General features: G+C 41.8%; 1 protein-coding gene across 2 annotated transcripts in view; it reads right to left on the reverse strand.

Moving 5' to 3' along the window:
- Zc3hav1 (zinc finger CCCH-type containing, antiviral 1) overlaps positions 1 to 24,964 on the reverse strand; it is a 67,642-nt gene that overhangs the window by 21,276 nt on the left and 21,402 nt on the right. For both annotated transcript variants that reach the window (XM_021263674.2, XM_004851252.4), the window contains 6 exons: positions 21,329 to 21,464; positions 15,630 to 15,882; positions 9,249 to 9,977; positions 8,328 to 8,426; positions 7,015 to 7,138; positions 4,709 to 4,883 (listed from right to left, as the gene is read on the reverse strand). In XM_021263674.2, coding sequence (XP_021119333.1) covers positions 4,709 to 4,883; positions 7,015 to 7,138; positions 8,328 to 8,426; positions 9,249 to 9,977; positions 15,630 to 15,882; positions 21,329 to 21,464 — 1,516 coding nt within the window. The remainder of the gene's footprint in view (positions 1 to 4,708; positions 4,884 to 7,014; positions 7,139 to 8,327; positions 8,427 to 9,248; positions 9,978 to 15,629; positions 15,883 to 21,328; positions 21,465 to 24,964) is intronic.

Consider the following 24,964-nt stretch of genomic DNA (forward strand, 5'->3'; position numbering starts at 1 on the left):
GACCAGAGCCGACTGGATGTGAGGCCCTAACAACAGGGGTTCTCCATATTTCAAGGTGGCGAAACACTTGTTTCTCATGAACTAGACTGGAGGGGACAATGCCAGCAAGATCCTGGTGGCATCTATTCTGGGGAGGGGCTCAATATTCCAGACTCTCCAGCTTTCCACTGCACCCATGCCCACCTCTCCCCAAGGGACTTGCCTTCTGGCTTTCCAGAATGACAGCATCCAAGGAAAATGTCCTGGATGCAGACGAGCCTGAGCTGGTCTCCTTCATCTGCAGAGGAGCATGGCTGGAGGAGCAGAGAAGCTGCGTTCAAACATTTGCACACAGGGAGAAGCAGATTAAAGCAGACTGTGTTGCAGGGGTTAGACCAGGAAAAAGAATGTAAGACTTTGGCAGAACTTTCTAACCTACAGCACCTGACAAGTTGTGCCAGAAAGGTGTCTGCTGCCAGGGAAGACTGGGAGAGAGATGGCAGCCATGGTTGGCTGAGGCCTGCTCTTTTACCTGCCTTCTCCAGGCCCAAAGAACAGCCGATACCTGTGGGCTTAGGGGTTTCTCGTCCCTGCAGCTGAAGACTTGTATCCATTCCCTGCCCACTCAGCTCTATAGAACCTACCCGGTTCCTGGTCTTACATGTCACAGCCTTTCAAATTCTGACATCCCTGAGATCTGGTTCAAGATTATAATACAGAGGAAGTGGGCAAAGGGTTTGGGGCTCCACATTTCAACAACTCCAAGATGCTATCAATGCTGCTGGTTTGTGAACATCACTTTGACTAGAAAGGCTCTAGGGTCTAGACTGAAGTTGTTTCTAGAACATTCTACAGTGGTAGAGATGTTCTCTGTGCTCATATGACTGTGAGGGGGGAGGCAAAATCTTACCTCTACTCTCTCAGTGTTTCTCACCTGAGTCTGAGAATTAAACTGACTTAAGGTGAATCAAGAGGAGAAAAGTATACAAACTTATGTCACCCAAGTTTTGCATGGCAGGAACCCTCATGAGGAAATGAAGACAAGACCCAAAGACACAAACCGAGCAGGAAGTTACAAAAATGTGACAGGGAAAGGATGAACTAGGGCAGTTAACTGGATGGAGAGGTGTCCAGGACAAGAAAGATTTGTCTAATGGAGTGTGTCTATGCAGATTTCCCTCAGCCGTGGTGTCCTGCCCTTGGCCATAAGAACAAGGCTGCTGGATACAGGGAGGGTGTCTCTCACTTCATAATTTCACCCTCTGTTTTTAAGAAATAGAAAGAAGATCAGAGTAATCTTCTTGCACCTGCTGTTTTTCAAGTGCCTATAACTCAAAATAGTCAATGTGCCAGAGTGGCTTATTTTTAACTCCTTCAGTTGCCTAGCTATATGAGGCTATACCAACCTGTGGAACTGAATCGTTGATTTTATTTAAGTTTAAAATGAAATAGCCACATGAGGCTATGGATTGCCACACCGGACAGTACAGGACTGGAAAGTCATCAATTGACTGGGCATCTGCACAGCCCCCACAGCTCCACTCTGAGCTTCCTGGCCTGGTCTTCACACTGCACATGCTATGTCTGGCTCACAGTTTGTAGAGGTTTCAGTCCATAGTCAGCTGACTGCAGGCAGGGTGGCATGGCAGAGGGGTACGGCAGAGGAGAAACAGTCCATGGCAGGCAGAAAGCAGCAAAAGCAGCAAGCAGCAAGTGGCCACAGCAGCCCCCTCTCTGTCCCTTATATTCTATCCAGGTTACACACCCTTAGGGCAGGTAGCACTCACACCCAGGTGAGCTTTCCCATTGTCCACACCCACAACTATGCCAAACCAATCAGTGGACTCATTTAATCATCACACGCCCTTGATCCCAGCATCACACACTCTAGATTCAGAAGCCTCTGAAAAGCCCCACCTAGGACTGCCTGAGGCTTTGACGGGACATCTAGACACAAGCCATAACACCACTGATAGGCTTTTGTTTTGGTTTGTTTGGGGTTTTTTGTTTTTCATTTGTTGATTTGGTCCTTGGGACCCGATGAATACAAACATTTCCCAACTTTTCTCTTTACCTTACTGAAAATTGCAAGGACTTGACATAAGAACCATTGAGATCTGTAGTTTTTTGTTTATTTGTTAGTTGGTTGGTTGGGTTTTAGCAGTACTAAGGATTGAATCCAGGGTCTTCACACTGAGCTACCTCCCAGGCCTTTATTTTTTTATTTTATTTATTTTTTTATTTTGAGACAGGGTCTCACTAAATTGCCCAGGCTGGTCCTGAGCTTGTGACCTTCCTGCCTCAGCCTCCCACAGTGCAGGGATTACAGACATATGCCATCATAGTTAAAAAACCACAGCTAGGGCCAGGGATTTTGCTCAGTGGTTCGTCGCCTGCCCCGAAAGTGCAAAAACCCGAATTCCATCCCCGGTACCAAAAAACAAACAAACAAACAAAAAAACCCACAGCTAATTAAGTTGAGTTTCTAGTCTCACAGGTGCTGACAGACTCACTTCTTCAGAACTGTACTTGGACATCACCCTTGCCTTGACCATCAACGTCATCAGCACTGACTCAGGCTCCGCACTGCATCCCATTTCAACAGGGCAGCTCTGCTTTGCAGCTCTAGGTTCTTGGAAAGGGAATTTGATAAAATCTGCTGCTCCAACAGTTTGAAAGACTGTGCTACCGAGAAGATGGGAAGACTGTTTATCTCAAGTACCCTACTCCCCAGCATGCCTTGTCCCCTCTATGAGATCCACAGGAGACACTGCGCCCTGAGGTGCAGCAGGGCTTCTCACAAACCACGTCTGTTTGCTTTGGCAGCCAGCAAGGCTGCTCAGAGCCCAACCCATGGGCCATGGATGTTGACTACGGAAGACCTTATACCACTATATCCTGCCCTTCCTTTATCTTCGGCTTCATCTTAACCTCCTGCTTTTACTTTCTCTTTTTTATCACTCTGATTTCATCACCTACTTAATCAATCTCTCTCTCCCCTCTTGCTTTCTTCCACTCTATTTTATCCTAAGAATCAAAGGAAGGGGCACTCACACAGAGAGACAGCAGCTGGCTTCTCTAAACTTCTATCCCCTATTCCTAGTCCCCCGTGGGTCAACCTAAAATCTTCTACCTCAGTCCTTCAAATCCAAACTGACTGAATACTGGTGATCACCTACACCAGACGTTTCATTGCTTGAACAAATTTATACGTCCCCTGGTACAATCAAGCACCCCATCCTCTCTATTGGTCTAACTTTGCTCTCTCACCCTCTTTTGATGGCTATGATGGTTTAGATCTAAAATGGTCCCCAAAAGTCTCACCTGTTCACAGGTGGAGCTTCTGGAGGGTGACTGATTCACAGGGGTGCTCTATACTCCAGTGGATTCACCCATTAATGAGTTGCTTATAGCCAAGTGTGCTGTCAAAAGGTGGTACCTGGTTGGAGGTGGTCACTGGAGGTGTGACCTGGAAGGGTATGTTCTCATCCCTGGCTCCTCCCTTCTCTCTCTGCTTCTGGCCACCATGGGCTGTGCAGCTTTCCTCCATTATGGCCTTCTACCTTGCCATTTCTGCCTTGGAGCTAACCAACCATGGACAGAACCCTCTGAAACTGTGAGCTAAAATAAACCTCTTCTGGTGGTTCCACCACCTGCCTTGCAAGAGCTAGGTCCCGAGTTCGATCCCTAAGACAAACAACAAACAAACAAACAAAAACCCCAAATAAAATAAAGCTATTCTGTTGGTTATGGACATTGAGAATTTTGACTCAGGGATAGGCTCAAATCTCTGTGATTTTTTTTTTTTTTTGGAGAGGTGGTTGATCCAAGGTCTCACTATGTAGTTCAGACTAGCCTTGAACTCCCTATGTGGCCCAGTCTGCCCTTGAACACAGTGAGTTCCTCCTGCCTCAGTCTCCCAAGTGCTGGGATTACTGATATGCACCATCATTACTGGCTCAACATTCATTATTTTTGTTGTTGTTGTTGTTGTTTGGTACCAGGGATGAACTCGGGACCTTGCACTTTCAAGGCAGGCGGCAGAACCACTGAGCTAAATCCCCGACCCAACATTCATTATTAATACACAGCTATCTCAAGGTTCTGCCCTATCTCTGATAGTGAGGAAAGAGGGTCATATAGCCAACTCATGTCTAAAGAGGTTCCTTAAAAATAATTAGTAATGGGCCAGGGATTTAGCTCAGTGATGCCGATGCCTGCCTAGGAAGCTCAAAGTCCTGAGTTCAATCCCTGGTAACAAAAAATAAAAAAATAATTAGTAAGCAGAACAGGGCAGCACACACCTATAATCTCACCGTTCTGGGAGGTTGAGACACGGGGATTGCAAACTGGAGCCTAGCCTGGCAACTTAGCAAGATCCTGGCTCAAAATGAAAATTACTATAAGGGCTGGGGATGTAACTCAATGCATAGGACTTGGGTTGAATCCCCAGGACCAGTAAAAGTTTTGGTTTCTAATTACAAGTGGAGACTACACTTGCTGAAAAAATGTAAACAAACAAACAAAAAGTTCCTCCTTACTTCAAATATTTTATATGTTCTTTTTTTTTTTTTGGTACCGGGGATTGAACTCAGGACCTTGTGCTTGCAAGACAGATGCAGTGCCACTGAGCTAAATCTCCAGCCCTTCAAATATTTTATTAATAGGTTTTTCTTTTTAAATTGGCAAGTTTAACCAAGGGCCTCCCACAAGGAAGAATGGTACTCACCCCTTTTCCATACTGGATCCATTCACCAGATTCATTCTCCCAATACCAAATCCATTTGGTGGTGAAGACAGTACTGGCCTGGTTCATGCCAGATGAAGGGGAGGAGATGCGTCGAATGGGCTTAAGAGCATAAGTCATTTTCTGGAAATCAAGTATGTGATTTTCTATCGAAAGGCTGAGAGACAGAAAATGTAAAAGTAACACAATCATTCTTTGATATCCACTTTCTATGGTCTACTCTTCCCTAACAATTGTGCAGAATTAATATTTTAGGACTGAAAAGAATTTTTAAGTTTTCTTTCCTTTGTTTTTGGGGCTGGAAATCAAGTCCTAACTTTTATGGGTATTACACATAAAAGAAACGGAAATACAGAGACATAATGTAACTTGCCTACATCACATAGTTAAGGGTGTTACAAAATGTACTGTTTCTTCAAAATATGTTCCCAAATAAAACTGTCCACAAAACAACTGATTGGCTCAATGTTAGAAAGCAAGTTAGAAACTCACATTAGATCAGTTTTTAAAATTATTTTTGTGTGTTTGTGTGTGCTGGAAATTGAACTCAGGACCTTGTGCTTGCCAGGCAGGCACAGCACCACTGATCTACATCCCTAGCCTTAAATTATGTATTATTATTTGACTAGTTACCAAAGTGTACTCTGAGGCTCTTTGAGAAAACTGGCAAGTCAAAGTTATTTTCATAATAATATTAACACATTATTTGCCTTTTTTGCTTTCTTACTGTCATTATTGCATAAGTTTTCTGGAGGCTACACAAAATACAATTTCACAATAGATTGAATAAAGAACTGCTCATCTTCTATTAAGGCAGATATTAAAGAGATGTCCAAAAATATAAACCTATGACACACTTCTCCATAACTCTTTTTGTTTTGGAGAACAGTCATTGTTACGGTTATCTACATGAAGGTATATAATTATATACACATAGTTACATAGAAATGTTACTTATGTTAATATGTAATGAATGTGTTGTTGTCTTTAAGTGGATGGTTAAATATTTAATTTTTCTTAGCTTTAATTTTTTTTTGTTTGGTACTTGCAAGGCAGGCTCGGTGCCACTTCGATAAATCCCCGGCCCTCAGCTTTAATTATTAATATGATAAATCCTGATATCTACAATTCACATAAACAGGAAGTCTTTGAGATCCTCTGTATACTTTAAGAGTGTTGGGCCAGGGATGTAGCTCAGTGGCGTCACCCTGCCTGGAAAGCCCAAGATCCTTAGTTCAATCCCTGGTTCCCCAAAAAGCGTGTTGAGGGGTCCCAAGGCAAGAAGGTTTGAGGATTACTGCTCTAGGTAAGATATCTTAGATGAGAGGATCTCAGTCAGGTTGATTTTTTTTTTTTTTTTTGGTACTGGGGATCGAACTCAGGTCTTTGAGCTTGCGCAGCAGGCAGCGAAACCACTGAGCTAAATCCCCAGCCAGTCAGGTTGATTTTTGACCCCAGGGAACATGTGACAATATCAAAGGACAACTTGGGGTGGGATAGGGAGGGTGGTACTTACTGGAATTCAGGATAGAGGCCTAGAATTCCACCAACCAGTCCCCCACAGCAAGTAATTATCTGGCCCCAAAGGTCAACACAGAGTTTCCAAATTGAGAAACTACTGTATTCTGTATTTACCAGGTGGGGGAGGGGGGCGGGGTGGATAGAAAGGCTAGAAATGCGAGGACAGCTGATACTGCCCTCTACTGACGGAATGCAGCAACACACAATCTGCATTAGTTTACTAAAATCTGCATAGGATGAATAATATGCATATATCACCCTCCCGGCCCCATATAGAATTTCCTTGTAAAATAAGGATGCATCCCATATTCCTGCACATCGTAAGTAAATATGGTCAGGCAAATATCATTATTTCAGCCCCCACAGGAGCAGAAATATAAGGTATCCTCTTAGACACTTTGAGAATAAAGAGCCAGCATAAGGGAGGTAGAAAATGCTAATGCACACAACAAATTTCTGCACTAGAATTGATGGAATTGCTCAAAGCATATTTAACAATTACTAAATTAAGCCGAAGGCTCATTTGTTCTAAATCCTTCAGTGTTTTTAAGGTCCTGTGATGAGTTGAGAAGATCATGAAGTGACCTTGCACTATGCTTTTCTGCATGACTCACTGATAGAGAGCAACTAAACAAATACTCATGCCACTGTTAATGTACTTGACGCAGAATCCTTAGAGGCAGCCAGATGGTGGCCCCGTAAGCCTACTGCTATGCTTTCTTCTGACGACATGGATCTCGTAACCCAGAGTGCAGTTACCAACTCACACATGGCTCCTGGGGTTACAATAGGCCTTCTCAATCTTCTCCATGTCCTCCAAGTCCTTCCAGGTGTGCGACATCAACACCTGCCACCGGTAGGGCAGGGGAAAGTGGATTTTGCTGCAGTCACCTACGAACACAGACAGAAGATCTGCATGGCCATTCGGGGGATTATGATCCATTCAACCAAGGTCATTGTGGATTTTCCGTCAGGGCTGCCCTCCCCACCATGCTGTTACTGCTCATGCTGCTTGCTTTCTGCTTGCTGTGCCCCATGCTCACCATTCAGGATGCTTTATTACTCACAGAAACGAATCAGGAAACAGAAACTCCCCATTCCCTACAGAGTCACTTTACCCATATGGAAATCCAAGCTATTTCTAAACTATAGTTAGCCTTTGTGCACCCTCCCCATCCCCAAGGGAGTATAGTAAGACAAAGTGCTCTCCAGCACAGGCAACCACTTACATTTCTTTGAAACCTGGATCTAAAATTCATCTCTTCCAAAGTGATTTCCCCAACTAATCTCCCTCTATTCTCCTCTGACCTGTATTTTGTATTCCCAAAGGCAGCATTCAAAAATATAGTTTGGGCTTGATACTATGCATGATATTATGCATCATATTATATATTATGTATCATATTATACATGATATTTATTTATTTTGTGCAGTTTTTTGTGGGTGTCTTGATGTCCTACCTTAATTATAAACATTAAAGAAAACTCTGCTTCATTGATTAGCTTATATCCCCTTGCACAACTAGTATGGGGCTGGGCACACTGAAGATAGTCATTAAATGAATGTTTGCTGGATAAGGAATCAGTCTTACAAGCCCATAATTCAAAACTGCCAAAAATAGCTCTGTTTTTCAAACTTATTTCAAATGTTCAAAACATGTGCAACTACTTTAAAATAAAAAGCCATCATCACAGGGAAACCCACAGAATGTGCACTCCTTGAGACTTGGCTGATCAAAAGAATGGAAGCACTCATCATAATCCACACCTCACACCCTACTAGAATGGAGGGGAAGAAATGGGAGAAGAGAGGAAGGGAGGTGAGGGGGGGAAGAATGTGTACTGAAGGGAACCTGTCCACTTTGCTGGTGAAAATGACAAATGGTCCAGCCAATATGGAAAATGGTATATGCAAAAACTAAATATAGAATTACCACATGACCCACCAATTCTACATCTGGGTATTTACCCTAAATACATGAAAGCAGCCCTTAAGCATATACTGCCGTGCCTATGTTCACAGCAGCATTATTCACAGTGACCAAAAGGTAGAGGCTTATAGAGAGTTTATATTACTCACTGTTAGGCTGACAACGGTTATGCAGATAATCGACACAAATTCCCTCTGGGCCAAGATTACCCATCCTAGATGTGGTATTTGTAATATCAGATATGGAATCTATAAAACAAAAGAGGAGGGCCGGGAATTTAGCTCAGTGGTTCAGGCACCTGCCTTGAAAGCGCAAGGTCCCAAGTCCAATCCCCAGCACCAAAAGAAAAAAAAAAAAGAGGATGCATGTATGCTGATCTTCACATTTAAATAAAAAATGAAAACTAATGGTCTCATAACAGGGAGGATATCAAAGTTCAAGAAAACTCCTGGGATTCATGGCTTGTTCCTGAAGGCCCAGAGAACCCCTCCATAAAATGAAACAGGGACAGTAGGGCCACATGCAAGTTATGTTTATTCCTTAAACTAGAGCCTAATTATTTCAGTTCTCAATAAAGGTAGCACTTACTGAATGTTGTTCTCCTAGCAGGCCTCCCTGTCTTTCTCACTAGTGCTAAGCAAACCTCCTACCCCTACCCCTACCCCTAAAGGAAGAGCTGATGGCCATGCCACTCTGCTGTTGACTGGAGACATGGGGGTCCCCTTTGAGAAACCTACACCGAGTGAGGTTCGGGGTCCTGCTCGAGAGCACATTGGCAGAGCTAACAGAAGCCCGGGCCGAGTTCTGACTCTCAATCTCATAGCTCCAGCTCTGTTGCCTGAGGAAGGAGACTGAGGCAGCCTGTGGACTTGTGCGGGGACAGAGGTTTCCTCAGCAGTGGCTTCTTACATTCTGACTTCCAGAACAGAATGCATCCCCCACTCATGACTGCTGTTTTTAAGCCAAAACTAGTAGCATTATCCACAGACAAGTTTCATCCATATGACCAGAGCCATCTGGTGCATTGTAGACAGATTTACCAGCTCAAAAGGTTTCCCCTCTGTACTTACCATTCAGAAATGCCACTCTAGCATCATCACTGGCAATGCTGCCAATGTGGAGATCCCGGGGAGTGGCTCTGCTGTCCTGATAACTTGATAGTGCCATTTCTCTCTGGGCTGTCTTTCCAAAATTCATGTTCATGGCCACTCCATCAGCATTCCTACTGAAAATAGGGATTCGCTGGATGTCTTGAGATCCACTCTTATCCTTGACATTCATGTGGTCTGATGAAAGCATTCCCACCACCTTTCTGGAGTTTAAGGCTTTGAGTGTTTGTGTAGAATCAAGAGGAAAACTAGGGACAGCTTGACTTGGAAAAAACTCACTCTCCTTCCCAGTGCCTTGAGCATTCAGCCAGGATGGGGAGCCCTTCTGGTTAGAGGCTGGTGTTGAATTAGAGGCAAGATGGCTTTGATTGCTATGAAAGAGGCCATCTGGAATGCCATTCTCTAAGAATCTCTGGCTTGTTCCCACTTGACCTGGTCTTCCAAGACCAGCAGCCTTAGATGAGACTGAGGAAGGCTGGGTGCAATCTGGAGTCTCCAGAAACTCGAACTTGTGGATGAGGTCATCCATAGGGTCGTCCTCCAGGGAGGCCCTACTGTCAGTGCCATCCGGACTGGGAGTGCCTGACTTGTGAGCTGAGGCAGAAGGAAGGAACTCCTTGATGTCCTGAGAGACTCGGTCTCTACTCTTGCTTCTCCCTCTAGCTGCCCTAGCTCTACGGTGCACAGGAGCTGAAAAGAGAAAACAAAACCAGAATAAAAACTAGACTTCACAGGATTAAAGTCTGCCACCATTTCTCCTCTTTGCTTTCCAGCCTTGCCATCCAAATTCTATCAAATGACTCGTCCTAATCGGGTGCATGAAAATCTTGTGGAAGGGTGGTTCCGATGAAGCAGCAGTAGGAATCCTACATGCAGGGCATGTAGCAGGGACCAGACTTCCAGGGCCTGGGATTAGTGGTGCAACCTGGTACTCACCTGCTTCTCTCCTGAGACTCAGGGGCACCCCCTCACCCTGAACCTGCAGGCGGGGCTATCCACTTCCCCTGGTCCCAAGTTAACTTTCACTGCTATGGTGAATGAGGAGATGGAGTAAGGAAAATTAGGAAGACTTCTCCAAAAACCACTTAGATTTTGTCCGTATTGTAACATAGCTGTACTTGACCATCTAAGTATTCACAATACTTAAAATGAATAGAAAATGAAACCACATTCTCAAGGTATGATTTCATTTAAACTAGAAGTTTTCCAGATTGCTTCATGTAGTTCCCCAACACCCAAGCTTAATACTCAAGTCAAAATGAACAAAGCAGTGGCCTTTCTACAATCAGAATGACTCATGCCTGTTTGGAAGCAGGAAGGAAGGGGTGAGTGTGTGTGTGCATGGAGTACATGTATGAGGCTGATTGGGGGAGAGATGTGGAAGATGCACACGGCTGTGTTTGAGGCATGGTGCATCTGTCAGGCCTGTCTGTGTGCTCACAAAGAGTGCATGTGTGTGTGCACCATGCACGTTGTGCTACTGGGGGAGGAGTTCTTTTCCGGCCAAACCTAGGGGGCAACAGTAACATAGGAAAAGCAAAAATCTTGCTGTCAACAAAATGGTTAACTCAGTAGAGGAACTAGAAATGATAATACAGATCTCTCTCATACACGATTAATTTACATTGTGAAACTACACCACAAATGGTCCCTCCAGATATCCCCTGTTCAGAGCCATGTGGTGTGGGAGAAGAGCATGGTATGGACTCTGAACACGCAGACTCTGCTCCTCTCTAGGGAAGCCTAAAAACATGACTGATCATTCATCACACTACCCTTCATTCTTCTAAAAGCTGCCTGCGATAAAGGTTGCTTAAAATTTCTGAGTCTTATCTTCCTTACCTTATAAGTGAGGCTAATTAATAATATAACTGTATTTCTGCATGGTTTTAAGGTGAGAAATAATGATATTTTGGTTAAAGTCTCTTGTAAACTACAAACCATTTGATAAATGTAAGGGCAGTATAATTATTCATCTCCTTTTGTTTTGTTTTGTTTCTTCTCATGGGGGCCTCACTGCGTTGCCTAGCCTGGTCTCCTGAGCTCCAATGATCCCCTCTCCTCAGCCTCCTGTGTGGCTGGGACTAGAGGTGTGCACCACCATGACCAACTCAGTCATTACTTTTCACATCTTAGAACCGTGTGATCTCTACTTCATAAAATCTCCTCTTCTACATCCACTTTATAAAGACATTAAAAATTTTGCAGGGCTGGGGATTTAGCTCAGTGACACCATGTTTGCCTCAAAAGCACAAGGTCCTGAGTTCAAACCCTGGTACCGCAAAAAAAAAAAAAAAAAAAAAAAAGGCAATGAAAGCCACTATATATAAAATAAGGAAATATTTAAGAAATGGTACCACTTCACACCTATCAGGATGCCCATTATAAAAACAAAATCAGAAAATGACAATGGAGGAAGAGGATGTGGAGAAGTTTGAACCCTTGTACATGGCTGGTAGAAATGCAAAATAGTAAAACAGTATGCCAGCTCCAGATACAATTAAACATGGAATTACCATACAATCCAGCGATCCCGTTTCTGATTACATTCCCAAAAGAACTGAAAGCAGGGTCTCAATGACATATTTATACACCCATGTTTATAGTAGCATTATTCCCAAGAGCCAAAATGTAGAAAATTTTACCAGGTATGGTGGCACACACCTGTAATCCCAAAAGCTGGTAGGAGGATCTCTGTGAGTTCAAGGCCAGCCTGGGCAACAAAATAAGTTCAAAGCCAGCTGGAACTATATAATGAGACTCTCTGTCTCAAAAAACAAAACAAGGGCTGGGGATTTAGCTCAGTGGTTCCACTGCCTGCCTTGCAAGGGCAAGGACCTGAGTTCAATCCCTGGTACAAAAACAACAACAACAAACAAACAAACTGACAAAAAAAAAAAGAAGAAGAAAAACCCAAAATGTAGAAAATCCCAAATGTCCATCAAAAATGATCACATAGGGCCAGGGATTTAGCTCAGTGGTTTCACTGCCTGTCACGCAAGCACAAAGACCTGAGTTCGATCCCCAAAAAACCAAAAAAACAAAACAAAAATGGAAACAGTCAAATAAGCAAAATATGGTGTATCCATCCAATAGACTATTATTTAGCCATAAAAAAGGAAGGAAATTCTGACATATGCTACAGTGTGAGGACCTTATGGCAAAGAAAGGAAGAAAACAGGGGCCAGGGATTTAGCTCAGTGGTTTCGCCGCCTGCTGTGCAAGCGCAAGGACCTGACTTCGATTCCTGGTAACCAAAAACAAAGAAAGGAAGAAATCAAATTATCATTATTTGCAGATGACATGATCCTCTACATAGAATACCCAAAAACTCCACCAAAAGGCGCTTAGAATAAATAAACAAATTTAGTAATTTACCAGGATACAAAATCAGCACCCTAAATCAATAATGTTCCTACACACTAATAATGAACCCACTGAGAAAGAAATTTGAAAAAAAAATCACTCACAATAACACCAAGAAAAATTAAATACTTAGGAATTAACCTAACTAAGGAAGGGCCAGGGAGTTAGCTCAGTGGCACTATGCCTGCCTTGCAAGCACAAGGTCCTGAGTTCGAGCTCTGGTACCGAAAAGAAAAAAAAAACCTAAGGAAGTGAAAAGGCGATACAATGAAAACTACAGTACTTCGAAAAAGGAAATTGAAGAAGACATCAGAAAAGGGAAAAATATCTTCTGTTTCTAGATAGATAGAACCAATATAGTAAAAAATCTCTGTATTTCCAAAATTGATACACAGATTTAACACAATCAAAATACCCACAGCATTCTTCACAGACCTGGAGAAACAATCCTAAAATTCACATGGAACCCGAGAAGACCCAGAACAGCAAAAGCAATCCTGGGTAGCGAGGGCATAATGGGAGGACTCATAATCCCAGACCTGAAGTTGTGTTACAAAGCTAAGTATAAAGGCAGCATGGCATTGGCATAAAAACAGAGTTGTGGATCAGTGAAACAGAATAGAGGATGCAGAAACAGCCCCAGGCACACTCAGCTATTTATCTCTGACAAAGGGGCAAAATCATACACTGAAAGAGAAACAGCCTCTTTGGGGCCAGGGATTTAGTTCAGTGGTTCCCCCACCTGCCTTGCAAGCGCAAGGTCCCGAGTTCAATCCCCAGTACCAAAAAAAAAGAAAAACAGCCCCTTTAATAAAGGGTGTTGGGAAAACGGGCTTTCCACGGGCACAAGACTGAATCTAGACCCATATCTTTCACCATATACTAAACTAAAATAAAAATGGATCAAAAAACAATTTTTTTGAAAACAGGGTCTCACTCTGTAGTTTAAACTGGTCTTGAACTCACTCTGTAGCCTAGGATAGCCTCAAACTCATAGCAATCCTCCTGCCTCAGCCTCCTAAGTACTGGGATTACAGACATGCAACACCATGCTTGGCTAAAGAACTAAATGTTAAAACAGAAACACTTCACCTGCTGAAAAGCAAAATAGGTAAAATCCTTAGTCATAGGCATAGGTGAGGACTTTCTGAACAGAGCCCCAGTTGCACAGGAAATAGTACCGAGAATAAACAAATTGGATCATATCAAATTAAAAAGGTTCAGCACAGCAAAAGAAACAACGAATAGTGTGAAAAGAAAACTTACAGAATGGGAAAAAGATGTTGTCAGCTATTTCTTGGACATAGGACTAATATCCAGAATATATAAAAAGTCAAAAAAATTAGGCCACCCACAATAAAAGACCCAATCAAAAAATAGGCAACTGAAATGAATACACCCTTCACAAAAGAAGGGAAAATGGCCAATACATACATAAAGAAATGTTCAACATCGCTGGCTATTAGAGAAATGCAAATTTAAAAAACACTGAAATTCCATCTTACCCAAGAAAGAATGTCTAATTATCAAGAAATCAAGGTTGGGTGTAGTGGTACACACCTATAATCTCAGCACTTTGGGAGGCTGAGGCAGGAGGATCGCCATGAGTTCAAGACCAGCTTGGGCTCCATAGTGAGTTCAAGCCCAGCCTGAACTACAGACCAAGACCCTGTCTCAAAAGAAAAAAGCCCACCAAGAAATCAAATAACAAATGTTGGGCCAGGGATTTAGCTCAGTGGTTTCACCACCTGCTGCACAAGCACAAGGACCCGAGTTCAATCCCTGGTACCAAAAAACCAAAAACAAATAATGACAAATGCTGGCGTAGAGGGTCAAAAGGAACCCTTCTACATTTTTGGTGGGAATGTAAACTAGAACAACCACTATGGAAATAAGTATGGAGATTCCTCAAAAAAACTAAAATTAGAAATTCCATTTGATCCAAGTTATTCCCCTTCTAGGTATCTTCCCAAAAGAATTAAAGATATCATATTATAGTGATACATACACATTCATGTGTATAGCAGCACAATTCTTTGTTTTTGTTTTTTTTTTTTGGTACCGGGGATCGAACTAACAATTCTTAATAACTAAATATTGGAAGCAGCCTATTTGTTCATCAACAGATAAATGGATAAAGAAAATGTGCCATTTATAAACAATGGAGTACTACTCTCCATAAAGATGAATTCATGTGTAGAAAAATAGATGCACCTTTAAACCATAAAGTTAAGTAAAATAAATCAGACACACAAGCTTAAATATCACATGGTTTCTCTCATAAGAGACCCAAATTATAAATACAGAGCAAAGTAAAAGACATAGATAATATGAAATAGGGAGATAGATATTTCATAAAAGGGAAGGAGATCAAGAGATAGAGGGAGGCAAGTAGGAAAGGGAAAGAGGATGAAAAAAGGAACTAAGATGTGTTATGTACATGTACCAATTCCACACAAGGAATGTAAACATTATATACTACAAACATGTACTAATTTTTAAAAATTATTCTTATTTATTTATTTATTTTTGAGACAGGGTCTGGCTATGTAGTTCAGGCTGGCCTTGAACTCACTGTAGCCCCGGCTGGCCTCAAACCTATGACGATCCTCCTGCCTCGGCCTCCCAAGTGCTGGTATTACATGGGTGCACCACTCTGCCCAGGTAAAAGAAGTTTTTAATAAACTAAAATATTAGTGTGTCCTCATTCACCCTATTCACCAGATCTGGCATTGTATAACTTCTGGTTCTTCCCCAAAGTCAAAATGACCATGAAAGTAAACATTGTGAATCAATCCAGAACACTGAGGTAGCCACAACAGCACACCTAAAGACACTTATAAAAGAGGACTTCCAGAACTGCTTCAGAAAGTGGCAAGAATGATGGGACAAGTGTGTTTGAAGATGCTGTTTTTCCTTTCCTTGTGATTTCCCTTCATTTAAAAGTTCATGCAATTCAATGTCGGAAGCACTTACTTTTGGACCCAGGAGGGTTCCTCCGCATATGCTTATTGTTGCAGATATCCTGGATGTTCTGGACCACAGCTGGGCTCAGTCCATGATCTCTCATGATGGCCAGCACCTTTCTGTCCATCAGGTTGTGGGATCTGAGGCAGTTGGGGTAACTACAGTTCCCCCGAGTGAAGTGTTCACAGATGTGGAGTCTTTCACATGGTGGCTGCTGGTTACAGATCTGTTTTCGACCCTCTCCTTTGTAACTTTTGCATATCTACAGAAGAAACAAGCAGAGAAAAAAACACCTCCTTGTATCTGCCACACACTCATTCAAGAAGGTTTAAGTACACAAAAATTTCTACAGCAAACAAATATACAAAGGGGAAAAAAATGTATTGCAGAATATTTGATAAAATGCACTCAACTGATGATTAATTTGGGGGCAGAAGATGTCTACACAATAAATAAAAGATAGTGGGGAACCTGATTAATCCTTGGGAGAATATGAGTCACAAGCCCAGCCACAAACAGGATGCAAAATGAGCTCTATATTATAAAGGCATCCAAAAAGTAAGGTCTAGTTTGCAATTAAAAGGTGTGTCTTATAGGCAACTGTTTGGGAATTTAGAATTTGGTTTCTGCCAAGGAGAATGTGAAGTTTCTCAAATGATCTTCTATTTTATCTAAATGGATGTATCTACATATCTAGCTCTACAGAGATACAGTTCCTTCTGAAAGGTAGAATTCTGCCACTGAGGCCCAATTACAGGATAGGATGCAGGACTAAAAGATGCATTTTTTTTTCTGGTACCGGGGATGGAACTAGGAACCTTGCGCTTTCGAGGCAGGCAGAAATCCCCAGCCCTAAAAGATGCCTTTTTAAAGTCTTAGGGCCTAGCAGCAGCTGGGTGATCAAGAGACCTACTCAGTTTCTGTTTCCTTTCTTCTAACAAGAGGAAAACATTTATTTGGCTGGTTCACCTGAACACATGGTTAAGCAGACTAACGAAACGTGTGATGGTGCTGTGCAAGAAATAAGGTACTGTATACATCTTCGAACCATAAATGAGGAAACCAATATGATTCGTAAAAAAAACTGAGCTTCAGGCATTTTAAAGATAAAAACATTCATAAGTTATCTTCAAAGACTCTCTGTAGACCAGATCAACATGGTTCCCATGATTTGTCTATGTGGTAAAGACATGAATCCATCGCCGGGGATTTAGCTCAGTGGTGCCTGGCAAGTGCAAGGTCCTGAGTTTGATCCCTGGTACCAGGAAAAAAAAAAAAAAGACATGAATCCAAACTCCAGAAACAATGACTTAGCTATATAAGATAGCTTCTAAAGCCAGATTCAAGTAGATAAAATTGCTGTGGAGTTTACTATTCAGATTCTAGACTCTAGACCATCGGTTCTCAAAGTGTGGTCCCAGAACTAAGCGCTATCACCACCACTGGGTCATTTGTTAGAATCCAGAAGCAGCAGTAGTGGGGCCTACGAATCTGTGCTTTAACAATCCTCCAAAGTATTTTTATTTATTTAATTTTTTTTTTTTTTTTTTTTTTTTTTTTTTGCGAGGGAGGTGGTGGAACCACTGAACTAAATCCCTGGCCCTCTCCAAAGTATTCTGATGCATGCTCAAGTTGGAGAACCAGTGTCCTGGAAAATAATCCACAACTTCACAAATGATCCTTTGGTTAATACTAATGCTAATGTTGAAGCAAGATGGTGGCTGCCTCAATTCAGCTAAATGAAGTAATTTCTTCCTTTAATAAGCACATTTTAGTTTTACAACTTTACATACAAGTTTGCCTGATGTTTTTATGTTCTTATAGGTCAGTGATGGCAAACCTTTTAAAGCTTTCCATGGTACAAACAACCCGCTGCACCACACGTGGCATAGGTTCGCCACCACTGTCATAGGTCAAGGCTGAGTGGAAAGGTGTGACTATTTTAAGTTTTGGGTTTTTTTTAAGGGTAGGGAGTATTCTTGTCCACTGCTGCCTTTAGCACTTAACCCAGCGTCTCAGGCTGGTGGTCATTTCTAAATCTTAATCGAAAGAATGCAAAACAAACAACAAATACAGTGATGCAGGAAGGGCTCAATGCAGGAAGGGCTCAATGCCTTGTCAAAGGTCACAGGTAGTTAAAGGGAGAGCTGGGAGGACTGAGAACATTACCCTGTGGTCCTCTCAGGCCCCTGTCCACCCAACCCCTACTCACAGTTTTTCTACACTCCTTCTTGCATGTAACTGAGCTCCTCTCTCCTCTTATCACCTCTGATAAAAATCCAAATCATGAAAACAACAGTGCTAATCTGCAGGAATAATTCTTCCCTTCTCAGAGAACCAACCTGAACCAAGTCTTTTTAAATTACCTGAAATCTGGTTGACCTCCCCCCCAAACCCCCAAGGTAAATACTCCTCAAAAGACCCCTTGCTCAGCATTTCCTAAGATAAACTGATGCTGATGATACTAACTAATGCTGACTACATTACTCAGCTCCTCACACCCCTAGCTCAGGAAACAGCAAGTCTCCCAGCCAGGGATTCTTCACTCTGACTAGTGGTAAATGGAAATTCTGTTATTAGCTAAAAAGAAGCTTCTGGGAGAAGCGACCCACCCAATCTGTTAAGCATGGGTGGGGACCTTGGGTGACATTGCTTCCTCTCTGTTTTGTTTTTTTGGCTGTTTTTTGGTACTGGGGATCAAACTCGGAACCTTGTGCTTTCGAGGCAGATGGCAGAACCACGGTGCTAAGTCCCCGGCACACACGCTCTCTGTTTGATAAACATCAGATGAGATCATTTTCCTAAGGGACCTTCTCAGTGTTTCCATCAATGGGCTCTATAGGACCCCCTGGGAAACACCATTTTCTCTTAGTTCCTATTCCCAAGCTCCTCTGCAGAGAAGGGAACAGCTGCTGCTCCCAGATACTCTGATAACTGGATAAGTGTATGTCCCCACGTGAGGAGGAGTCCTTGGTGCTTCTGAAGCACTCAGACCCAATGAGTGACCTTTTTAAGGCTCCAGTTGACACCACATGAAAGGTGGGCCACAATTTATTACTAAAGTGTCATAGCAAGTCTTTCCCTAGTTGTCATTCCCTCTCACAAAAGGAAAAGGAAAGATGCTGCTGTTTATAAAGGAGACCTTCCTTTAATACGGTTGGTGTGTAAGGCATTCTCCACATGCTGGAAGCTGTGGGGGACTAGACTGGCACCCAGATACCCCAAAACAAGACTTCTAAACCTTGGTTTCCTGGAGAGAGAACTACAGAGGAATACATAGACTTGAGAGAGGAAATAGAATATGTCCCTCCCAAAATTCGTATAGGCTACCTTGTATTCATATCTCTCCTAAAGTGCCCAACTCAAAATCACCTCTTATGTCCTAAGGTCTTTTAAGTGGTTAGAGAAATACACTGAGTTGAGAATAAAAGTGTTTAATCCTCAAGAGGTCTCCAGCAGCTATCTTGTCATGTATAAAAGGGCATCCGAGGGCCAGAGATTTAGCTTAGTGGTTCCACTGACTGCCTTACAAGTGCAAGGTCCCAAGTTCGGTCCCCAGTACCAAAAAAATTTTTTAAATAAATAAATAAAAATAAAAGGGCCGGGGATTTAGCTCAGTGGTTCCGGCGCCTGCTGCGCAAGCACAAGGACCCAAGTTCGATCTCCGGTACCAAAAATAAATAAATAAATAAATAAATAAATAAATAAATAAAAGAGCATCCGAGGGCCGGGGATGTAGTTCAGTGGCACCACACCTGCCTCACAAGTGCAAGGTCCTGAGTTTGATTCCCCATATAAGTAAATAAATAAATAAATGGGCATCTGGACTCCAGCCTTGCAGCTGGGCCAGCACTCAGGAGGCTGAGGCGGGAGGATCACTGCAAGGTCGAGGCCAGCCAGGGCTACATAGTGAGTTTAAGACCAGCCTGAAAGACAGTGAGACCCTGTCTCAAAGAAAAAAAAATATTATATATATATGTGTGTGTGTGTGTATATACATATATGTATATATGGAATTTGAATTCCACCCTTACTCACATGATCCCCATCTGTTATGGCTCATGTTTTAATGTCCTCTCAAAGCCTCATGTGGTCATAGGTTGGGTTTTTCAGAGGTGGCTGGATCTAGAGTGTGTGACACTAGGCTCAGAGGCACTAGGATTAAGGGTGTGAGTGCTAACTGCCCTAAGTAGTCTGGATAAGATAAAAGGGGCAGAAAGACACTGTTAAGGTCCCTTGCTTGCTTCCTTTTGCTGTCTTCTGCTTCCCTTGAACTGTCTCCTCTGCAATGCCCCTCTGCCAAGCCACCCTGCCTTCGAGCGGGCCGATTATGGACTGAAACCTCTACAAACTGTGAGCTAAATAAACCTTTCCCCCCTTTAACTTTGGGTGTCAGGTGTTTTGTCTCACCAATGAGAGAAAAGTAACTAAGACACCATCCCTCCCAGCCACTCCATACGGGATGTGTCCCTCTGCCTCTCTTTCAGTATGAGGCTAACATCTTCACATTCAAGGGTTTTTCTCAGACTGGATTTATGCTTTAAACCACATCTTCTGATTGTAAGTCTCTATGCCTATCTAGATGAGACTTATTCACCATTGTTCCGATTTTTCTTCTAGTAACAAAAGTTAACAAGGTTTAGAAAGATATATATAGTCACCCAGCCAGAATCACCATTTCCCAGCCTTCCTTTCAGCTAACCGTGACCATGTGAAAAGCTATAGCCAATGAAACATGAGCAGATGTGCTATATACGATGTCAGTGCAACTTCTTTTAAAAAGGAAATGGTTTATCTTCCCCTTCCTCTCTATACTCCAATCGGTTTGGCTAGAAAATGGTGACAAATGAGATCACCCTTGTATCTGAAGATAGAAGCCAGATTTTTTTTTTTTTTTTTTGCAGAACTGGGGATTGAACTCAGGACCTTGCATTTGCCAGGCAGGGTCAGTGCCACTGAGCCCTGGAAGCCACATGTTGAAGATAACAGATCTGACCTACTGGCCCGAGTGCCTGGATGATCCAGCTGCCTGCTCACCCAGGTTGCCTGCTTGCCCACATGGAGACAAGTAAAAGACTACAGAGTACATATTCTAGGCTTTTCAGGCCATTCTGTCTCTGCTGCAACTACCCAACCTGTCCTGATAGTGTAAAAGCAGTCACAGACAGTACATAAACAAATAGGCGTGGCTGCATTCCAATGAACCCTTATCTATAAAAACAGGTGGCAGGCCTTGAGCTAGACTGCTGACTCCTCATCTAGCCTATCTAGTGGTAGGGAAATAAAAGTATAGTTTATTTCACCATACTGTGGGGTGGATGGGAGAGTCTGTTAAAACAGCTGAGCCTGTACCCTCATCTTCCCTACCACCTGTCAAACTTCAATTCAAAGGCGACCCCTTCCAAGAGGCCACCCTGATGTAAAGCATCAATTAACCCTACAACTATTATGTCAAGGGGTCACCCTTCCCCACCCAGGGGCTCCCTAGCAGCCAAGCAGTAGAGTCATCCAGATTTAAATACTTATCCATCCTCAAGTAGGAGGGAAACTGCTGGAATCTCTTACATCACTCAGCAACAGCCTTGACCGCCAATTGCAGAACCCTGCTCCTGACTTCAAGTTTTCTCTGCTCCTAAACCAACACACCAATGATACAATGGTACCCATAATGCTCTCCGTGCTGTGTAAACAGGAATCATAACACTTACCTCGGGCATAAAAAATGGGTCACTTTGGAGAAGCAGCACCGCTAGTTGCTCTTGGTTTAGTCCAGAGAGTTCATGATTTTTCAGGACTTGGAAATTTTTTTCTGAGAGAACATCATGAGAATATTTGCATAAGTTCCTAGAAGAAAATATGACTATTGTCATGTTTCCACTTCACAGAGGAAAACAAAATCGTCCATAAAATGTTCACTCAGCAAAGATCAATGCACGTATCCCTTGTTAACTTATAAAGTTGGGCCTACTCAAAGAATACTATTTTGTTTTGTTTTGTTTTGACACAGGGTCTCACTATGTAGTTCAAGCTGGGCTTGAATTCACTACATAACCCAGGCTGGCCTCAAACTCATGGTGATTCTCTTGCCTCAGCCTCCTGAGTTCTGGGATTACAGGTATGCAGCACCATACCTGGCCCAAAGAATACAATTTAAAAAGATGCATTTCTGACTGATGTGGTGAATGAGTGCTCTCCTGGGCCAGGCCTAAGATATGCCAAACTAAATAAATAAATAAATGACAAAAAAAGGATAAAGCACAGAAAAGGAAAAAAAGATACATTTATGAAGCAGATAGATCAAGAGAAGGACGTATTTTCTTCAAAAATTATACACATATACACACACAATTGACTTTAATTATTGCAATACTTCTTTGAACATTATCTCCCCTAGTCTGAGAAATGATTGCCCATTGAGAAATTAAAGTCAGTAAGACAATTCCCTTTACTTAACATTTTAATTACACAAAATTATTCACTGCCATATTTTCTCTGAGTTTTATACCAGTGTATACCTTTATATTTGTGACTATAAAGGAATGGAAGCAAACTCTTAATTGTATATTCAAACTACAGAAAAAGATGGAAAGCCTCCTCCATTTTAGGACATTAATGACTTAGGTCAATACTGTCCAATAGAACTTTCTATGATGATGGAGTTCTTCTATGCAATTTGAGCTTTGGGGGAGGGAGGGAAGAGGATGTAAAAAACATTAAGATGTGTCAAGTCCATGTGTTAACTCCCCACAATGAACGTAATCATTATGTACTGCAAACATGGACTAATAAAATTTTTTTATAGATTTGAGTTTTCCAACATGGAAGCCATATATGACAGCCGAATACTTGATTTATCACTTTGAAGTCTGAGCACTGATTTAGCTTGAGAAATCCTGATAGTTCTGTTATCAATGTCAACATAGCACAATCACTCTACTTTTTAATTTATATATCCTACATATGATATCGCCAAAGTTCCTGGGTTTAACAGTTATTAATAAGATGGCATATTAATTTGTTCTAGTTGCACAATCATTACCAAATTGGCAGGCAGGCTAATGGCCAGGTTTTTCACTACATAAACACTGGCTACAATGATCTTTGTACAATAACCTTTCTTCTTTTACATTTTCTTGAGATTTATTCCCTTGGGAATATTGCTTCAAAGGACACAGTAATTCTCTTGGCAGCTTGTGTTTCATTTTGACCTACTGTACATACCGGCAATCTGGTAGTGTGTTTCTTACTCCACCAGCACATTAACACTGACTTTCGTCACTTTTGCTACTTCAGTGGGTATAAAATAAACTTATGCTTTTATTAATTCATGCTTCTATTATTAGCAAGAAGGAAATATTCCCCAAATGTTGGCCTGATCTTTTTTAAAAAATATATTACTATTTGTTCATATCCTTTAAGTATTTATCTAACCAGGCATGGTGGTGTATGCTTATAATCTAGCACTCAGGAGACTGAGGCAGAAGGATCACCATGAGTTTGAGGCCAGCCTGGGGCTACATACTTAGTTAAAGGTGAGCTTGATGGGGCCGGGGATTTAGTTCAGTGGTTTCACCGCCTGCTGTACAAGTATAAGGGCTCAAGCTTGAACCCCAGTAATTACACACACACACAAAAAAGGCAAGCTTGAACTACATATTGAGACTCATCTCAAAACAAACAAAAAATAACTGTTCATCTAATGGAGAAAAGGTACTGACCTACAGATTTTTAATTGTTCTTTACGTTTTTTAAAATATTAATCTTTATCAGCCTTGTTTATTACAAACAATTTTTTATTTTTTCCTTTTTTCAATCAAGAATTGATCAAGTTTATTACTGAATATATGTTCAGGGCCTTACAGTTTAGGTACTATTAAATAGTAAATAGTACATGCAAAATTAATTCATCCTCCACAGATAGATAACTATACCATTTTGTCTCACTTCAAGAGTTATTTTCAATACTCTTTAAAACTTCTTACTATGACAAATGATGTCAGATGAACACATAAAACACATAAGTTCAAAAAAACCCAAGTTTTATACCTTTCTCAATAACAACTATGAAATATGATTTTTCTCATTGTTTTTCTAGACTACTGTATGTTAACCTTTTACCAAGTTTACAACTATCAGAATCCATACTATGTTTTTTTATCAAACTCTTTGGTTTTAAATCTCATACCATATATATAGAGAGAGAGAGAGAGAGAGAGAGAGAGAGAGTACCGGGGATCGAACTCAGGTCCTTGCGGTTGCACAACAGGCAGCAAAACCCCTGAGCTAAATCCCCAGCCCTTACACCATATGATTTAAAAGTCCTTTATGTCACATTTTAAATATTAACAGAGTAATTTATGATATATTGGCTTATACCTTTTCAAAAACTCTTTAGTGTGCTTAACTATGATTTTCTCTATAAAAATCTTATTAGAGGGCCGGGGATTTAGTACAGTGGTTCTGCTGCCTGCCTTGCAAGCGCAAGGTCCCAAGTTCGATCCCCGGTACCAAGAAAAAAAAAATCTTATTAGAGATTATCAATTTCCACAAAATAGCACAATGGGAATCTTATTCCTGTTAACTTCATGAATTACATTGCATATTAAGTATGTAATATCCTAACCATGTTAAATCTTCTGCTTCCCATTTATTCAAGCCTTTTATTTTATTTTCAATTAGAATTACTCTTTTAATAGTTGGTGCTCACTTCCCAAATACAAAACATTATCTGTTGCTAGTATTATTTTTCAGTTGTTTGTCACTGGAAAACAGAAATACAAAATGATTTTTTTTTTTTTTTTGATACCGGGGATCGAACTCAGGTCCTTGAGCTTGCAAGGCAGGTGGCAGAACCACTGAGCTAAATCCCTAGCCCAAAATGATTTTATTGAAACTAGCAATTTTGCAAAAATGTAAACATTTAGGCAAAAGTTATTCTCTTTAAAAGTCACGTACACAAATGTTGCCTATGTGTAAAATGTATCTGAAACCCTCTGGAAGTGCCTTCAAACTTAGCAGAAGAATCTCTTGAGAGTTCAAGGTTCTGTGGCTCGGCCTCCGGGACAACCTCTGTCCTAGCCATTCTCCGAGCCCAGCCCCCTCCTGGCTTTCTTCACCAGGGACCTTGGCTTTGAAGTGTCTCTGGCCTCCTCGATAAGGCTGGCCTCAGCTCTACTGCCTTTTGAGTTCTGCTCTGTGGTTTCAGACAACTGCTCCCACCAGTCCCCACCATCCAGAATCCTCAGGAGCGGGGATAAGGGCACCCTATCATTCATCCCCCAGCCCCAAGAAGAGGGGATCTGAAGACTCTTACAATGGGAAAGGCCCTCTAAAGTTACCCAAAT

Source organism: Heterocephalus glaber, unplaced genomic scaffold (assembly GCF_053883595.1).
Source record: "Heterocephalus glaber isolate CG9 unplaced genomic scaffold, H.glaber_assembly_v1.0 deba00000621, whole genome shotgun sequence".
NCBI lineage: Eukaryota > Metazoa > Chordata > Mammalia > Rodentia > Bathyergidae > Heterocephalus > Heterocephalus glaber.